This window comes from Cebus imitator, unplaced genomic scaffold (genome assembly GCF_001604975.1).
Source record: "Cebus imitator isolate Cc_AM_T3 unplaced genomic scaffold, Cebus_imitator-1.0 Scaffold215, whole genome shotgun sequence".
In the NCBI taxonomy this organism is placed as follows: Eukaryota; Metazoa; Chordata; class Mammalia; order Primates; family Cebidae; genus Cebus; species Cebus imitator.
The window spans coordinates 270103-287456 of NW_016107530.1; the positions used below are offsets into that span (position 1 = coordinate 270103).

General features: G+C 56.2%; 1 protein-coding gene across 2 annotated transcripts in view; it reads left to right on the top strand.

The window, feature by feature from the left end:
* Nucleotides 1–17354, top strand: part of SPOCK2 (SPARC (osteonectin), cwcv and kazal like domains proteoglycan 2) — a 30061-nt gene continuing 12707 nt past the window's right edge. Inside the window, exons 1-4 of one of the 2 annotated variants that reach the window (XM_017548828.2) lie at nucleotides 1–848; nucleotides 16012–16020; nucleotides 16376–16418; nucleotides 16663–16777. In XM_017548828.2, the coding sequence (XP_017404317.1) occupies nucleotides 660–848; nucleotides 16012–16020; nucleotides 16376–16418; nucleotides 16663–16777 (356 nt within the window). In that variant the 5' untranslated portion in view covers nucleotides 1–659. Of the gene's footprint in view, nucleotides 849–8111; nucleotides 8149–16011; nucleotides 16021–16375; nucleotides 16419–16662; nucleotides 16778–17354 lie in introns of those variants that run through there. The other variant, XM_017548829.1, reaches the window with a different exon arrangement.

A 17354-nucleotide genomic window follows, 5' to 3' on the forward strand; every position in this document is an offset into this window, starting at 1 on the left:
CGCTGGAAGCCAGCTGTCAGGGCTGTGGCGCAGGCCCCTCTGGGTGGGAGGCAAGGGGAGAAAAGCAGTGTCTGGCCAAATTCCCTTTCCGACACCTGAGCCTGCCTGGCTTTGTAACCGGAGAGTTTTGTGCCCTCTTCCCCATCCCATCTTCCCCGGGGAGATCCTGGGGCCCTTCGTGCTCCCCATCCTTGAAAGGAGCTCAGGGACATCTCGGGATTCTGATTTCCTGGTCTGCAACTCCCTGTGTGCCACGCTGGGCTGGGCCCCGCTGCGGCTGGCTGGCGTTTGGCGCTCTCACACAGCGAGCGCTTCGCTTTGAAATCTACCCACTCTCTCTCTCTCTCTCTCTCTCTTTTTTTTTTTAAACCAAGTAACGATGATGTCAAACGTGATGCTGATGCTACAGTTACAGCCCCTGCTGGCGCAGCCTCTCTGATTCCCTCTCCCTTTCCGCGGCCAGTGCTGGGCTTTTTCAGACAAGTGCATCTCCTAACCAGGTCACATTTCAGCCGCGACCCACTCTCCGCCAGTCACCGGAGGCAGACTGCGGGAGGAGGGCTGAGGACAGCCGCGTGCGCTTCTCCAGCAGCAGGGTGGGAAGAAGGACATTAAAATACTGCAGAAGTCAGGACCCCTCAAGTCGAACCCGGACCACGATGTGCGCCCCGGGCTGCGGGCAGCTGGTGCTGCCGCTGCTGCTCCTGGCCGCGACACCCCTGGCCGAAGGCGACGCCAAGGGGCTCAAGGAGGGTGAGACCCCTGGCAATTTCATGGAGGACGAGCAATGGCTGTCGTCCATCTCGCAATACAGCGGCAAGATCAAGCACTGGAACCGCTTCCGAGACGTAAGTCCGCAGGGCCGCCAGGGCAGGGGCCCGGGGTTGCGGTTCGGGGAGGAAGCTCCGGGGTCTGCGTGAGCTGCTGCCAAACGTCGCAGTCCGAGGCTCCGCAGCCCGGCCAGCTAATTACCCGGAGAATAAACAGCACGGTGGAGGGCACAGCCCAGCGCCCCTCCCCTGTCCCTGCGGCTGGGGCTGGCGGCCCTGGGACCCCCAACCCCATGACCCCCAGCCCCACACCCGCCGGACGCTCCGGGGGCGCGCGCTTCGGGGTCTCCCCTGCAGTCCGGGAGCGGGAAGGGGTGCGGGGCAGGGGGCGGTATCTGGACTCTGGCTGCGACTGGACCCCGACCCGCTCCCCCGCTGCCTTGTGCGAGCCGCCCCCGGGCCTGCCCCAGCCGCGGGAATGCTGCAGGCTGCACATACGGGGCACTGCAGCACCGGCAGGTCTGGGTGGGGCCGGCAGGGAGGGTGGCATCGGCTCGCGCGGTGCCCTCTGTTCCCACCGTGGGCTTTGCAGGAGAACAGCAGGGGACGGGAGCGTGGCCGGGGCTCTGGGTTGGGGGGTCCCAGCAACCCTCCTAGGCGAGATGGTGGAAGGCGTGTCCGTGCGGGGCGTGGGGGTCAGGGGTGGGCAGCAACGGGGAGAAGATGCCCGAGGCCGCCCCAGGGTGGCCACCGGAGCCAGGGCTGGGGTCCCCGTGCAGACGGGCGCTCGAGGACCCAGGCGGGTTTTCCCAGACCAACCTTTCAGGGGGGAACCCAGCCTGGAGCAAGGGGAGCAGCTCGGAGCCGAGCCGGAAGAAGGCACTCGACCCGGTGGGCTTGAGAAGCTGGGGAGAGCCCAGAAGCTGGGTCTGGGGGCCCCCCGGCCGGCACCACCCGAACCCCGGCGTAACCTTGAGCCAAACTCTGCGAGGTGGGGGCGGGGGGTGCGGCTGCGGCACTTTGTTTACCGGCACCTGTGGATCAGAGGGGAAGTCGCAGGCGGTGGCCCGGCGGGGCCGGCTCCTTCCTCCCTGCCTGGCCAGGTTGGGGCTGGGGAGGCAGGGGTGAGGCAGAGCGGGTGGAGGGTGTGGCTGGACCCCGAGAACGCAGGGGGTGCTATGGGGGATGGGGCCGGATGCGCTAGAGGAGATGCTGGCTGCTCCTGGCGACCTGGTGCTCACCGCCGCCCTGACCCCAGAAAACCTCTTCTAGGACCCCGGTCCTTTCTCCTCCTTCCCCAGATTCCCTTGTCGGACCCACCCAGTACAACGCAGGCCACACCACGACCTCTCCCGTTTTCTCTTAAACTGTGTGCATCCACAAGTTCCTTGGAAATTTGTTTAAAACACACATGCTTCCTAGGCTATCCAGGCAAGTAATGGGAAGAGGCAGAGATTTGGATCTTTTTGTTATCCTCAGACAAGTGACTGTTTCTCCCCAAAGTCAAACTGGCAGGTTGTAATTCACGGAGGAACAGCAGGAACCACAGGCAGCCAGGTCTCCAGGCTGAGTGGCCGGGGACCCCCGATGGGCTGCTTGTCTCCTCCTTCGCCCCACTTGCGACCCGTCCAGCCACGGGAGCCTGGAGCCCCGCGAGGGCTTCCCGAGGCACCTGCAGGCCCGGCGCAGATGAGCCGCAGTCTCCTGCCGCTGCCTGGGAAGCAGCCCGGCCATAGCAGCGAGGGGGCGGCAGCAGGCTGGCCCATCCGGAATCCATGTGTCACTGGCCTGGGCCTCCCTCCGACTCGCTGGCTGTTTGATCTGCCAAAATGGGACCAGTGAAGGTCAGAGGAAAAGAAATGCTTAATCAGAACAGGAAAGGTTTAAAAATAAAAGATTCCTCCCCACCTCCCTTCTTTCACCTGCTTCCAATAGCCAGCTCGGTGGGTAAGAATAAATGATTTACTGCTTGACCCCATGGCACTGGGCTGCCCACCTGTCTCCCTGTATTGGTGCCAACTACTTCCCCCTTCCTCCCATGCTCGTCAGAAGAAAGGCACTACATTTGAAAGTCTTCAGGACTTACCCGTGTAAGATTCGCCAGAAAGCTTTAGGGAGTGTGTTGATTTTGGTAGCCCCAGGCTTTTGTAGGGCAGATGTCCTCTAAAACCCCACTTAAGGTGGCTGCCAGCAGACAGGGTCAGGGAGAGAAGTAGGACAAAGAAGGCTGGACAGGAGGGCCTGGCCCTGGGGATCTGCTGACAGCCTCTGCAGAAAGGCAGGAAGGAGGCTGCTAGCTCAGAGCCACTGCATTGCATAACTCTAGGGGTGTCACAATAGGAATAGTGCCCCCTGAAGTTGTGCAATGCACAGACAGTACACAGGGACCCCACTGGCACTAGAAACTCATCCCTCTTCTGCCAGAAGAAGCCCCACTTCCCACCTGAGGGCTAAAGGTGCTCTTAACTGGGCCCAGTAGCAATGGGCTTTCTATTTCCATCAGCCCAGCTCTTTGGAAAATATGCTCCTTGGTTCCTCAAAGGAGAGGTGGGAATTTTATTTGAACCCCTAAGGGGTTGCTAGGTTGAAATGGGACCTTGTTCATAATCAATCCCAAAATGGCACAGGGTCCCCCATTTGCCTGGTAGGGTGGAGGCAAGCAGGAGGAATGGGATACTCTTGGGGAACGGGATTGGGAGGGCAATGCCTCAGTAAACAGTGTGGTTGGAACTGGAAGGGGAAGATGAGGGAATTATGTTGAAAGGGTCAGGAGAGGGAAGAAGAGCAAGAACACTTGTGGAGTTGCCTCAGTTTTGAATTGGTCAGAGCTGTTTGAGAGGGAGCGCAGCTTAGCGTCTTTCTCTGAGCACCAGGATTATAGGGAAGGCAGGATTTACCAGTTGAGTAATCCTCCCCTCCAGTGGGCTCAGGGCTCTCACAGCCTGTGCCTGGGTAGATCTCTTCTAATGCTGAGTGCCTGGCTGCCAGGGAGGAGGGGATTCCTGGCAGAGGAGTGGGGAGGTTGTGGACTCCACCTGGCTCCCTAGCCCACAGATCTAACTGTGCCCTGCCCTGGCAGTTCTGGGCTTTTCCAAGCCCTGCTCCCCGATGTTTCTACCTCCCAATTCACTCCCTGCACAAGTGGGTGGAATTTAATGCAGGTCTTTGGAACAGGTCTAGGACCTTGAGGGATGGACACTTGGAGGAGACAGGCCCATTACACAGCATTCTTCAGGGCAGACTCCACAGAGCTTGGCTACAAAGAACCGATTGTTCTCTTTCTTCTTGGCTCTTCTCTACTTTGTACTCCACTTCCATGAAATTTTCATTATATTTATGAGTGTCTAGCACAGTGCTTGGCACCTGGGAGGCTCACAGTTCATATAAGTTGAATCCCTGGTGCAGTGAGCATTCACGTCTGCCAATCCCTATGGAAAGCACTTTAATTGCAGTGGTTTCTTGTGCCTCTCAATGACGTGGGAAATAGTTGTTTCTTTCCAGCCTACCATTTTATGGTTGTAGAAACTGAGGCACAGAGAAGTAACGTACCCAAAGGTCAAATAGCTAGTAAAAGGCAGAGCTGAGATTTGAATCCAAGTCATCTCACTCAATTTTGCTTTTCAGGGAATTCTAGGCCTCACCCTTAGCAAACGTGAGAAGGAAGGGTCTACCCTGAAGTATAAAGTCTAAGAACAAAGGCTCATGTCCTCTGAGTCTCCAAGGATGCCCCTAGTAGAAGTGGCACCTCTGAGGAAGGTGGACCAAAGCCCCCAGCGTCTCCAGCAGCCTGCCCATAGCCTGCTCCCCACCCTGGCCTAGCAACCCTCCAGAGGCAGCTCTCCACCCAGGAGGGGCTGGGGTGCAGTGTGCTGGGACAGCTCTGGCCTGGGTGCAGGTTTGGGCTGTGCTGCTGACTGGCCCCAGGATGCCGGACACATCACATAAGCCTGCTGAGCTTTGGTTTCAGACTAGGGAACTGAAAAGGACTCGTAGGCCTGAAGGTACCTTGTCAGAGGGCTGGAGAGCTTCCAGAGCAGGTACTATACTCCTCCCCCATGGAAAACCCACCAGATAGGTCCTCAGGACACCAGGACACCATGCCTGTCCCTGTGAGAAAGACATTACTGCACATTTACTCTCACTCATTCACTACAGATCTGAGCCCCCTGTATTCCAGGGACTTCATCATGATCCTGGGGTCTGGTCCAGGGGTATTATTACCTGCTGGCTACATATGAGTCTCGTGTGTTTAGGAACACCAAGAAAGCAAGTAGCCACAAAGGGGCTCCCTCCTGACCACCCCGCCCTCCTTCCCACCCCACACACCTAAACTAGCGCGAATGTGGGGATGCACTGCGCTGATTTCTGAGGGTAAGTGTGGGTGTGTGAGAAGAACCCAAAAGTGGGTCAGGATGGATTTCATAATTGGGTTTGGGTCCTCTGCCAGATAAAACGACTAAAAAAAAAATAGAACAACAACAACAACAATTGGGGTTTAAGGTTGGGAGGGTGGGCCTTTCCCTGTCTTCCCCTCCGCCCTGACTTCTAACTGGAGCAGTGTCAGCAGAGTGAGGGGCTCTTGAACACCCAGTGAGATGCCAAGCCTTGTAAGAGAGGGAGAGAAGAGCCCTCTTTGCCTGGAGAGGCTGTTGTATGCTACTCCAGTCTTGCAGCGGCCTGAGAGCATGGGAAGCCAGCACCCTCCCCTCCCCTTCTCCAGGAGGTCAGAAGTCCTAGCACAGAAGAGCTCTGTCCTACCCTGAGTCCCAAGGGCCAGGGAGAGCACTCTGCTCATCTCCCCAGTAAGGGACAGAACTAGTTGTGTGACCTTGGGACAGCCACTTCACCTTTCTGGGCCTTGATTTTCCTGGTGGTTTAATGGAGAGGTGAAACCAAATCATCTACAGAGGCTTTGGCATGCCGTGACTCCAGGAAGAGCCCGGCAGTGGCCTGGCCACCCACAGGGATACCCTGCCTAGCCTGTCACACCACCGCCACAGGCTGGATGGGAAGTCTTTGGGTTCAAGGAAGAGATTTTCTTTTTCCTCTGGAGAAAGTATCTGTGACCAGATGAGGGGAGGGTCTAGATTAGCTGGAGACCAAGAAACCTGAGAAGTGGGGCCTAATGGCATCTTGGGGCAAGCACCAGGCTGGGATGCAGGTGCCGTCTGTCTTTGCGTGGGCTGCTGTAACAAGATACCAGAGATGGGGTGGCTTAAACAACAGAGACGTATTTTACCCTCACAGTTCCGGAGGCCGGGAAGTCCAAGATCAGGATGCTGGCAGACTCGGTGTCTGATGAGGGCCCTCTTCCTTGCTTTGTTTTCTCGTTATATCCTCACATGGCAGAGAAAGAGAGTGAGCTCTATGTGGCCTCTTTTTTTTTTTTTTTTTTTGAGACAGGGTCTCACTCTGTCACCCAGGTTGGAGTGCAGTGATGCAATGTTGGCTCACTGCCACCGCCACCTCCTGGACTCAAGTGATCTTCCCACCTCCGCCTCCCGAGCAGCTGGGATCACAGGCACACACTACCATGCCTGGCTAATTTTTGTATTTTTTTTTGTAGATGGGGGTGACTAAAAAAAAAAATGTCACCATGTCACTCAGGCTGGTCTTGAACTCTTGGACTCAAGCAATCCACCCACCTCTGCCTCCCAAAGTGCTAGAATTACAGACCTGAGCCACCGTGCCGGCCTCTAGCCTCTTATATGGACCCTGGCCTCTTCACAAGGACCCTACCTCGTGAAGTTTAGATGGCTTATCTAAACTGAATCAGCCCCCCAAGACCCTGCCTCCTAACCGATTCCCTTTGGAGGTCGGGGTTTCAGTGTATGGGTTTGGGGGTATACAAACGTGCAGCCCACAATGCCGCCTCTGCATATCTGCTTGCAGGAGCAATGTGGGTCTTCCTAGGTTGTGGATGGGGAATGTATGCCCAGGCCTAGGCCTGGATACAGAGTTCAGCTACCAGTGTGTCCAGCTTCAGTGTGCAGAGCCGGCCCTGTGTAGCTCTTGAGGTGCATCAGCCTCCGACTGCCAAGGGCCTGGCCAGCATCCAGTTGCAGGTGTGGCTCCTTCCTTGGAGTTCCTGCAGGGTTTACTGGCCATAACTCATTTGGCACGGGGTGGGAGCCACCTCCTAGCATCACTTACACTGCAGGCTGTATGTTCAGAGCCCTCCTGCTGGCGTTTGTAATGTGTGTTTGTAACATTCCTCCCATCGTGAGCCCCTGGGGACAGGGTTTGGGAACAGACTGCCTTGTGTACCTTACCACCCCATCCCCAGAGCATTGCATGGGGTATTTTGCACACAGTAGGTATTCAGTATAAACATGTGCACTGTGGTATGTTAGAGCCAGATAGAATCTCATCCAGCCTGTCCTCTGCACCCCTCCCTTCTCCTCTCCAAGCTACTCGAGTCGTGGGTGCAAGTAAAGAGGGGCCGGGGTGCTGGTCTCACTGTGCTGGTGATTTGGGGAGATCTCTTCCTCTTCCTGAACCCCAAAAGGTTGGGACAAACACAGCAACAACCCCAGCTTGCTGAATTCCAATGATTCATTTGCAGGATGAGGGAGTGAATGATAAAGTGAAGGATGACTGTCCCCGGGTCTCCCTGTCCTTCAGCCCTCCATGCCTACCCCTGGCTGCACCCAGTCTCCCACTTTACCTGGTGGAGAGGGTGCTCTGAGCCTCTTCCCCACTCTCACACCTTTTTATGCCCACAAAGTAAGCTGCCACTATCAGATGTGTGTGGTTGGCACAGGGCTCCCTTGGGTAGAGAGCAGCTTCCATAGGGCAGGGCATCCTGCCCCTCCTGCTCTCCTCCCCAACACCTGACAATCAGTCAAGGCTGCATTAAGGCCTGGCCAGTGTCTTATCTCTGCTTGGATGCAAACAGCTCACTCCTTCCCTGACCCCTTGTTCCCTGGCACAGGGCAGAGGACGCCAAGAGTCTGAAATCGTTCAGGCTCCTTTTCTGCTTACCTCCAAGTTCTCAGTTTGGAAGAACCAGGGGAGCAGAATCCTGGAGGCTTAGAAGCACTGAGCCCCACAGTTCACAGGTGAAGAAACAGGCCCAGAGAGAGGGCAGGCACTGCAACCCTGCTCCTCTTGTGGTCTGGGGCTTTTTCCCCCGTACCATGCCTGTGTCTCAGCTCTAGCCCTGGGGTCTCCCTCAGACCTCCCTGGGGCTTGAATTCTGACCCCCACTCCCATGTCCCAGAAGGGAAGCCAAGGTCCTGAGGCAGCTCAGAACACAGCTCCAAGCCCCCTTGCACCTCCCGCTGTTCTCTGCCCTTTATGGACTTTTGGGGCCACTGCCTGGAGCAGAGACCAAGGACTAGGGTAGCCGCCGAGATGCCACTGGACCAGCAGGGAGGTAGGGCCCTGGGCGTCAGCTGGGGTGTTGGTGTGGGCATACCTGAGCCCAGGCCTGGCTCCTGGTACACAGGGAGTGGTGATAAGCACATTCTTGCCCTCTAAGGAAATTCCTCTGAGGGCAGAGGAGGTGGGAGGCTAGAGTCTTCTAGATGCCTGTCTCCTTCTGTTTATCCAGGCCTAACACAGCCTCAGCCACTCCCTCTGATACAGGCACAAGAATTTAATGACTGGCCCCTCTGCCCCCCACCCCCTCGCAGGGACACTGCCTCCCCAAGTGCCCTCTCCCGGCGTGTGATGGGGTGTTAATCCTCAGCGTAGGAGGATCCCAGGTGTCCCCACTGGACCCCAGCTCGCCTTTTTCTGGGCCCCTCTCTCTGTGCCCCCGTGGCTATTTCCAGGGAGGGCAGGAGGAGGCCACAGAGGCAAGTTTCTCCCCAGTCCTGGGCATTCTTCAGTGGACTGGGCTCCATCACAGTCTCCCTTGCCTGAGGAATGAGGCCAAAAGAATGGTAGGTACAGGGCCTCTCAGAGGCTGAGCAAGTCCTGGCCCACTTCCATTTTTAGAGATTCTTGATCTATTAAAAAATGAAGAAGTACAGTAACAGGGTTACAGAAGTTGTGGTGTGTTCAGTCTTATGATGACTGTCTTCCTTCCATCCTGTCGCCGTGCCTCTGGCGGTGTGTCCTCAAGTGGAGACAGTGGCAGATGTCTATACTGAGGCCCCTGGTAACGCTGAGACCCTACAGCGCCTCTGCCCGTCCCTGCCCCTGGGATCCCCGGGTGTGTGCCAAAGAACCCAGGGTTCAGGCGTCCTGTCTTGTGTCTTTTGAAAGTACAGAGCTTCACAGTTTACAAAGTGCTCCTGCAGGCATGACTGTCTGGGTTTGTCTGCAGCTCAGAGGGAAAGGCAAGGGGGTCATTCTTATTTTTATTATTATTTTTATTTTTTTGAGATGGAGTCTCATTCTGTTGCCAGGCTGGAGTGCAGTGGTGTGATCTCGGCTCACTGCAACCTCTGCCTCCTGGGTTCATGAGATTCTCCTGCCACAGCCTCCTGAGTAACTGGGACTACAGGCGCACACCACCATGCCCAGCTCATTTTTGTATTTTTAGTAGAGACGGGGTTTCACCATGTTGGCCAGGATGGTCTCAATCTCTTGACCTCGTGATCCGCCCACCTCGGCCTCCCAAAGTGCTGGGACTACAGGTGTGAGTCACTACGCCTGGCTGGGGTCATCCTTATTTTACAGACAAGGAAGCCAGTCCAGCAAGGGAAGTGACTCACTTGCTGGCAGTCAGTGGCAAGGGCAAGCAGGAGCCCAGGCCCCTGAGTCCTTGGTGGTGAGGCGTGTCGGGGGTGAGAGCTTCCTCTCACACTGTGCTGCAAAGAAGCAGGTGGATCTTGGCCCCAAAAGCCAGGGTCTGGAGGGCTGCTCTTCTTTGCTGATTTGCTGCTGGGTCCCAGGCTTCCCACCAGATGGAGAAGCTGGGAGAGATTGGGTTAATTCAAGCTGTGAAGTGAGCGGGTGATTTGGGTGCTAATTAAAATGACGGGAAGTAAACAGCACTTGGAAACACCCAGCATGTGCCCCCTAAGCCCGACTAGGCCTGCGCACTCTCTGCCGTCTCCCCCAGCTTGGTGCAGTGGGCACCATCTCCATGGCAACTGAGCTGAGCTGCAGAGATCAAAGCTGGAGATGGGTTAGCTGCAAGCCAGCCAAACCAGGGGTCGTGCGAAGGGGTTTCTGAAAAGTGCCTGGAGATTGGGGTCTGCCAGGTGTCTTCCTCTTCCACCGCCAGACCCTCCTCTCCTGGCTGCAAAACTCCCTGCCTAGGGCTTGAAGCAGAGCTGGTGTGGTAGGAGAAAGTACCTATGGGCTGGGATTGGACCTCCTGGGACCTACCCCTGGCCTAGGACTTTTTCATCAGCCCCCATTTATGGAGTGCTGGTTAGGGGCACAGATTCTGGAATCACAATTCAGGGTGCAACACTCTTTTCCTGTGTAATCGCTGTGTGACCCTGCATAAGTAACTTAACCTCTCTGTGTCTCAATTTTATCAGCTGAGACATGGGGATATTAATAGTAATGTTCTCTTAGAACTGTTGTGAAGAGGAAACAAGCCGATGAATGTATAGCGCTTAGCATAACGCTTGCCACGTGGTAATTGCTGCAAAGATGTCAGCTATTGTTAGGAGTGTTATTACGAGGTGCTAGAGGCGGAGAAGAACTTTACATGGTCTCTGCCCTCAAGGAACTGGCCATCTAATTAGGGCAGAGTGAAGCAGAGGTGACATTGCCTGTTGTCACTGAAGCAATGGTAGATTTTGTGAGGCGCAGCTGGCCTGAAGGTTGAGTGGGGCTTGGGAAGATGGTGGCTGAGCTGGGTTTGGGAGATGAGTGGAAATTCTGGGGCTGATGTGAACTCGAATTCCAGACAGAGAAGTCTGTGCTGAGGTCTAGCCATGCTGGAACCCTGCAGGAAGGATGGAGCTGGGGGAGCCAGGGAGAGAGCAAGAGAAGATGGCATTTCTTCTGTAAGTGACAGGGAACCGTGAAGGGCTTTCAAAATAGAATACCTGTTATAGTTTTTACTATTTTTAAATTTTGTTTTTTTATTATTTATATTTATCATGATTATGATTTTTTTTTCGCTTCATTACAAAGTAATATATGTTCATTGCAGACATTTTGGGGAAAGTTAGGGAAAAGCAGACAGATGCCAGCGTGCCCTGTATCCCTGCCCGGCAGAGGTAATGACTGCGAACATTTTGGTATACATCCTTCTCACCTACTCACTTTTTTTCTCCAGAATTAGACCAAACTGTATATTTAGTGGCAGCTTTCAAGGGGGGAGAGGCCGGGTCAGAATTCCGTTCGGGAAGGATCTGGGTGGCCACAGCCGTGTGGAAGATGGTGGGAGGAGGGAGACCCGTAGGAGCCACTGCAGTCATTTGGTTAGGGCTGTCCCGGCCCGGGGGTGTAGGGCAGGAAGGGCAGGTGAGAGGGATTTGGGAGGGGAAGGGGCAGGACAGTCTTTGGTTGTCCAGGGTGGCATGGTGTGCGTGCTGCAGGAACAGGCCTGGAACTGGGAGCAGGAGCCTGGGTTCCCCCGGGGTCAGCCTGTTCCTCCGTGCACCTTGTATTGCTTTGTGTGAGGCACCCTCGGTGGGAGGAAGAATGGCTGCTCTTTTTCATCCCAGAGGCCCCATGTTTGGGGTGAAGACACCCAAGAACATAAGCAAATTATTAGACGTAAGTGCAGAGCGGGAGGGGCCTGAGGCCTGGCGGCTGGCCCCTAAACTGCCTGCCTAGAGCCAGTGCAGAAGCCTGGCCCGAGCCACGTCCCATCCATGGGATTCCAGGGGTCTTAGGTACCATGTGGGACACTGGAAGGTGTAAAGAGCTCCTCCAGGCAGGGCATGGTGGCTCATTTCTGCAACCCCAGTGCTTTGGGAGGCTGAGGCAGGAGGATCGTTTGAGCCTAGGAGTTTGAGATCAGCCTGGGCAGCATATTGAGGCCCTATCTCTATGAAAAAAACCATACAACAAAAATTAGACAGGCACGCATGGTGGCACATGCCTGTGGTCTGGGTACTTGGAGGGCTGAGCGGGAGGATTGTTTTCACCTGGGAGTTGGAAGCTACAGTGCTGTGACTGCACCCCTTTACTCCTGCCTGGGTGACAGAGCAAGACCTTGTCTCAATAAAATAAAAATAAAGAGCTCCTCTGCTGATTCTAAGGTACAGTCATCACTGAGGTCCTCATGGAACAGCAGGGAAGTGACTTGTCTGAGGACATGCCATGGGCGAGGCTGAAAGTGGACGCCTGGTCCAATGCCTCTTCTGTGTCTTCTCTGCCTCCCCCTCCTCGGTGCAGATGCTGAGGAGACAGACCCTAACATATGTGGGGTGGCGGGTGGGGAACCCTGGCTCAGCTCCTCTTCTGTCTTGTGATCTTCGGCCAGGTGCTCTGTCTCTCTGAGCCTTTGTTTTCTCCTTTCTTCTGGTGTTGATCCTACGGGCTCTGCCTACTTCACAGGACTGTGAGAATAAAAGGCAGATCCAGCCAAATTCCTGGCGAGAACTTACTCTAAAAACACCACGCAGGCCAGGCGCAGTGGCTCATGTCTGTAATCCCAGCTCTGGGGGAGGCTGAGGCAGAAGGATTGCCTGAGCCCAGGAGTTCAGGACCAGCCTAGGCAACATGGTGCAACCCCATCTCTATTAATTTTTTTTTAATTAAAAGCTTACTCATAGATAGATAGGTAGATAGATAGATAGATGATAGATAGATAAGCATACATAAGCACCATGCAATATAAACCATGGGCTCTTCCAAATCCCCATTTTCCAGGTGAGGTTGGCCCCAGAGCCACCTGCCACCACTCTTAGGTGTAGACCGAAGCCTCTGTTTCCTGAGAAGCCCCAGGTGCCCTGATCAGACCGTTTCTCACAACTGCCAATGAGCCCACTGGGGTGCCGTAAATAGATGCCCACCACCCACCGCTACACTGAAAAGCATCATTTGCACTTGCCAACAGACACCTCTTTTTCAGCTTAAAGGTGGTGCCAGCCTACACCTGGCCTCCGGGGCCCCTCAGTGTGTCCCTGGGCTTTGCCCTCAGAGTGGCCACTCCCAAGCTGCCTGCAGGACTTCCTTGTCACTCCTCCCCCCAAACCCCCCCAGGGGACTCTCCTCGCATCCCCTCTGGTCTCTGCTCTCCCTGTGGTGGCCTTTCCCTCTCCACTTTTTCCGTGTTCCTCATGTGGCATCTCTGCCCCCATTTTCCCCACCCTCAGCCCGGGGTCTCTTCTCCATCATAGCAGCTTCGATTTAGCGAGTGCTTCCTGGACCCCAGGCACCCCACTGGTGCCATCTGGTTTAATCTCTGAGTAGTCCTGGGAGATAGGAGCTGAGCCCCTTGAGGTCAGGGTGCTTGCCCAAGGAGTCCCTGTCAGGGGAAGCCTGGGGATCTGCAGGACCCCAGGGTTCTGCTCTCCTCATTCCTCTCTGGCTGGCTGTCTTTGCTCTCCTGGGAGTGGGGGTCCTGGAATCCAGATCGACTGGGGCCCCCTCATCCCACCTGCCCAGCCTGGCCACAGCAGAGGTCAAGAGCCAAGGCCAGAACCTGGGGCAACATTTTGCACAGAAGGGGCTCCCTCCCTGCCAGCTGAGTCAGGAGGGGAGTGGGGGATGGCAGAGCTGCTGGGGAAAGCCCCTTTCTTAGAACTTCCACCCCACCCCGACTTTCCCCCAAATTTCTAATCAGAAATTCTTGGTCTTGACCTTTGAGAATCCACTGTGTAGAGTCCCAGAGATTCCGCTCACGGCCTGATTGGAGGTTAAGGCAAGAGGGTTGGGCCAGAGGGTGGGGGTGAACTGGTGCCAGGGGCGTCAGATGATGCTTAGGGGCCAGAGGCGCCTTCCCTACTCCCGCTCTGGTGCAGGTGGGTTACGGGCACACAGATCTTGTTGGTTGAGGTGGCTCATACCTCCCTCCCAGAACCCAGCCATTCCCCGTCACCTGCACAGCCTGTCCCCACCCCTGCCCCAGGGGATGATGGGTACAGATGGGAAGACCCCTGCTGATGGAGGCCAGTTGCCACTTTTGCCCCAACCCTTGTCACCGTGGTTTCAGCAACTGTACCTCTCTCGGCCTCCCTCCATTTCCCGTGGGGTGGACCCCCAGCAGAGGACTCCTCCACCTGGCAGAGTTCTGGAGAAGGCTTTGTTGGTTAAAGCAAACGAGGGAAGTGGTGCCTGCAGCCTCCCAGAAGCTTGCTTGGGGCTTGGGAGTGCTCAGGTCAAGCCTAAGTGCTGGGTGGGTGCTGGGCCCGGTGCCCCGCAGGCTCCCAGGAAGCACCCTGCAGCCTTCCTCTGTCAGCTCCTGGGCCCAGGGGCTTCAGGACTCTTGGCTGCTGGGCCAGGTCCGTGTGGGCCAGGTGTGGGCCCAGCAGAGTTTTGGGGAAGAGGCTCAATGAGAGAAACAGAGGAGAGAAGGACACAGGGACGCACAGGGGGATGCATATGAAAGCAAGAGGAAGAAGGAGAGAGAGTGGAAGAGCTGCCCTGGGCCCTCTTGGGAGCACTCTGCAGTCCTCCCACCCTCCCCTCCTTCCTGTATCCTGCTGCCTCCCTCTCTCACTTCAGAAGAGGCAGGAAGGCCAGCCTGAGGGGGGTCCTCCAGGGTGAAATGGGAGGCTGCTCATGGAGTAGCTTTTGTTATCTCGCTTCTGAATAAAAACCATTTGACACTGGGTGAACTGCCTTAGTGTCCTTGTTTTCCTACTTTCGCTCCACACGTGTGTGCATGTGTCCACCTGCGCATAAACGAGGATGTGCATACACACGAGCACGTGCCCGCGCAAACACACACTGCATGATACAGACCTGTGAGAGCGCAGGGGTGCACCTGCGTCTGCACACATCACACACAGGTGCGGAAGTGTGCGCTGGGGTCTGTGCCTGTGCACACCGCATCTTTCTGGGTGGCGATGCCACCTGCTTGCTCGGGTCTGGCCCCTTCTGGCCTTTGTCCAGGAGGCCCCACCCTGCCTGCTCTGACACTTGCCAGCTTCCAGGAGAGGCGTCAGAAGCCTGAATGCCTTGAGATTTCAAAGCCCTTTAGCTACCTTCTGTGTGCCCACTCCTGCGTGCATGTGGGTGCCCTTTGGTGCCATGGCCCCATGCCTTCCTCCCCCAGACCCGACAGCTCTGCTCACCCACACCCCACAGTGTGACCTCTGCACATCTCTGCTCCTTTGGGCTGAGGCAGAACTCAGGACGAAGGGGGCAGCTGTGGGTGGCTTCTCGTGTCCCGCACCACCCGCTCCCCCTGCTCCCCCCGCTCCCAGAGCCCCTCCTGGAGCCCTGCATGGAGGAAGCGGGCAGCTGGTCCTTGGCACTGCCAGCCTCCAGGCCTGGGAAGCCCCCTCCTTGCCTGCCTGGCAGAGCTTCCACCAAGAGTGTCCTGGGACTATTTGGTGTTTTTTAGCAACTGTCTCTGCCTCACAGAGGAAGCCAGATACGCTGAGTTTTCATGCCAGGGAGCTGGGCTGGGTGGGGGCGCTCTGCCTCTGGCCACGAGAGGCCCCTGCAGCCGGAGCTGGGTGAGAAGTTCTCCTTGTGCCTTAGGTCTCGGAGAGTGTTGCAGCGAGAAGGGAGGTCTGTGCGGGGCATCGGGAGACCTGGGTTCTGTGACGGGAGGACCTGGGTCAGGTCATGTCCTGTCTCTGAGCTTTCTCCTGCACAAAGAGGGGGCTGGATGAGGTGACCTTGTAGGACCCTTTCGGGTCCTCTGCCTCTGAGGATTTGAAGCTGAACCGTGATAACCTGGGAAGCCTCACACAGGCCTGGCCTCCCTGCTCACCTTTGCAGCCTGGATGAGAGGCCTTCCTCCCGCCCACCCACATGGTGGGCAGAGGTCAGGAGAGGGGACTGACAAGGAAGGGGCCTTGGCAGGAGACAGACAGTGCACTGTTTCTCAGGCGGTTTCTGGGACACCCAGGGCACAGGCGTGAGAAGCACTGTTCCGGGCAGTGTGGGACCCTTGGACATCTGTTCTGGTGGTGGGGCTGGGACTGGGCAGGATATGGAGTGGGGGTGCCCCCACCCTCTCAAAGCCACAGGCCCCTACTACTCCTAAGGCCAGTTTTAAGCTCTCTGTGGTGAAGACATAGAATATTGGCCTCTTACTGGGGTTCCTGAGGGTCAGAGGGTCAGAGGGCCACACCCGTGGCCACATGATGAGGCAGGGGACCCCAGGAACGCTAGAGGGCCTCATGCTAACATCCCCATCTCTCTCCCTTTCTCGCTCTGCTCTGTTTCCGATGGCCTGCTGCTGTTCCCTGATCTCCAGGAAGTGGAGGTGAGTACTGCCTGGGGCCCTGCTCGGTGCGGTCTCCGCGGAGCGCACCCCTCCCCTCCTGTCTCTCCATACCCTCACTCTGGCTTGCCTTCCCTGCTGGCCTCCGGTGTGGCATGGGGGCAGTAAGAAGCTCATGGGAGAGGCTGAAAAGGATTCTGGACATGGATTTAAAGGAATAGAGATGTGGGGGAGGCAGCTGGCATGGCCTGGGTGGGCAGGGGTCAGCCACCAGGATGACGGCCGCTGGCACGTGGCATCACCAGCCGAGGCCTCTCCTCTCTTTGGCCTCGCAGTTGAAGCTCTGGGATATGGATCTTAGCCCTTCCCTTCTCCCTTGTCCCTCCCTGTCCTCTAGGATGACTACATCAAGAGCTGGGAGGACAATCAGCAAGAAGAAGGTAACATGATCCTCCCAGGTGGGGAAGGTGACTGACACGTGTGAAGACTTGAGACCTGAGGGCAAGCCCTGACCCCACTTGGGGGCTCCTTGAGCAGCCAGGCCCCAGTGGGGATGGGACTTCTGGGCTCAGGAGCTCTGGTTATCAAGGCCTGCTGGAGGGAGAGGTCATCCAGCTCAGAAGTGGGGCTGGAGGTTCCTGGGTTCTCCCAGGTGACCTGTGTCCTGACCCTGTGTCCCCGCAGCCCTGGACACCACCAAGGACCCCTGCCAGAAGGTGAAGTGCAGCCGCCACAAGGTGTGCATCGCCCAGGGCTACCAGCGGGCCATGTGTATCAGTCGCAAGAAGCTGGAGCACAGGTGAGGGTTAGAGGGGGTGGGAGCCCTGGAGGGTGTGTGGTCAAAGAGCAAGGGCTCAACTGACCTTCTCTTTATGAACAGTTATCTACTGCTGTGAAATAAATTTAAAAACTTAGTGCTTAAAACAGCAGGTTGTATTACCTCACATCATTTCTGAGGGTCGGAATCCAGAAGTGGTTCTCTTAGATGGTTCTGGCTCAGGGTCTGTTATGAGGTTATAATCAAGGTGCTGACTGGGGCTGTTTCTTCTGAAAACCTGTCAGGGGCTAGAGGATCCAATTCTATGCTCACTCTTATGCTGTTGGTGACAGGCCTTAGTTTCTGGTCATGTGGACCCCTCCACAGGGATGCTTGAGCATCCTCACAACATGGCGGCTGCCTTCACCTAAAGTAAGTCATCCAAGAGAAGAGTGAGGAGAAAGCCACGCCATATGAGAACAATTACCAAACACTGTAGGGTCCAGGGAAAGTCACATGTCCTTTTTGGGCCTTGATGTAGTATCTCTAAGACAAATAGGTTAGACCAGATAATTTGAAGTTCCTTTGAGCTCTGACATGCAGTGACTTCATGAAATAT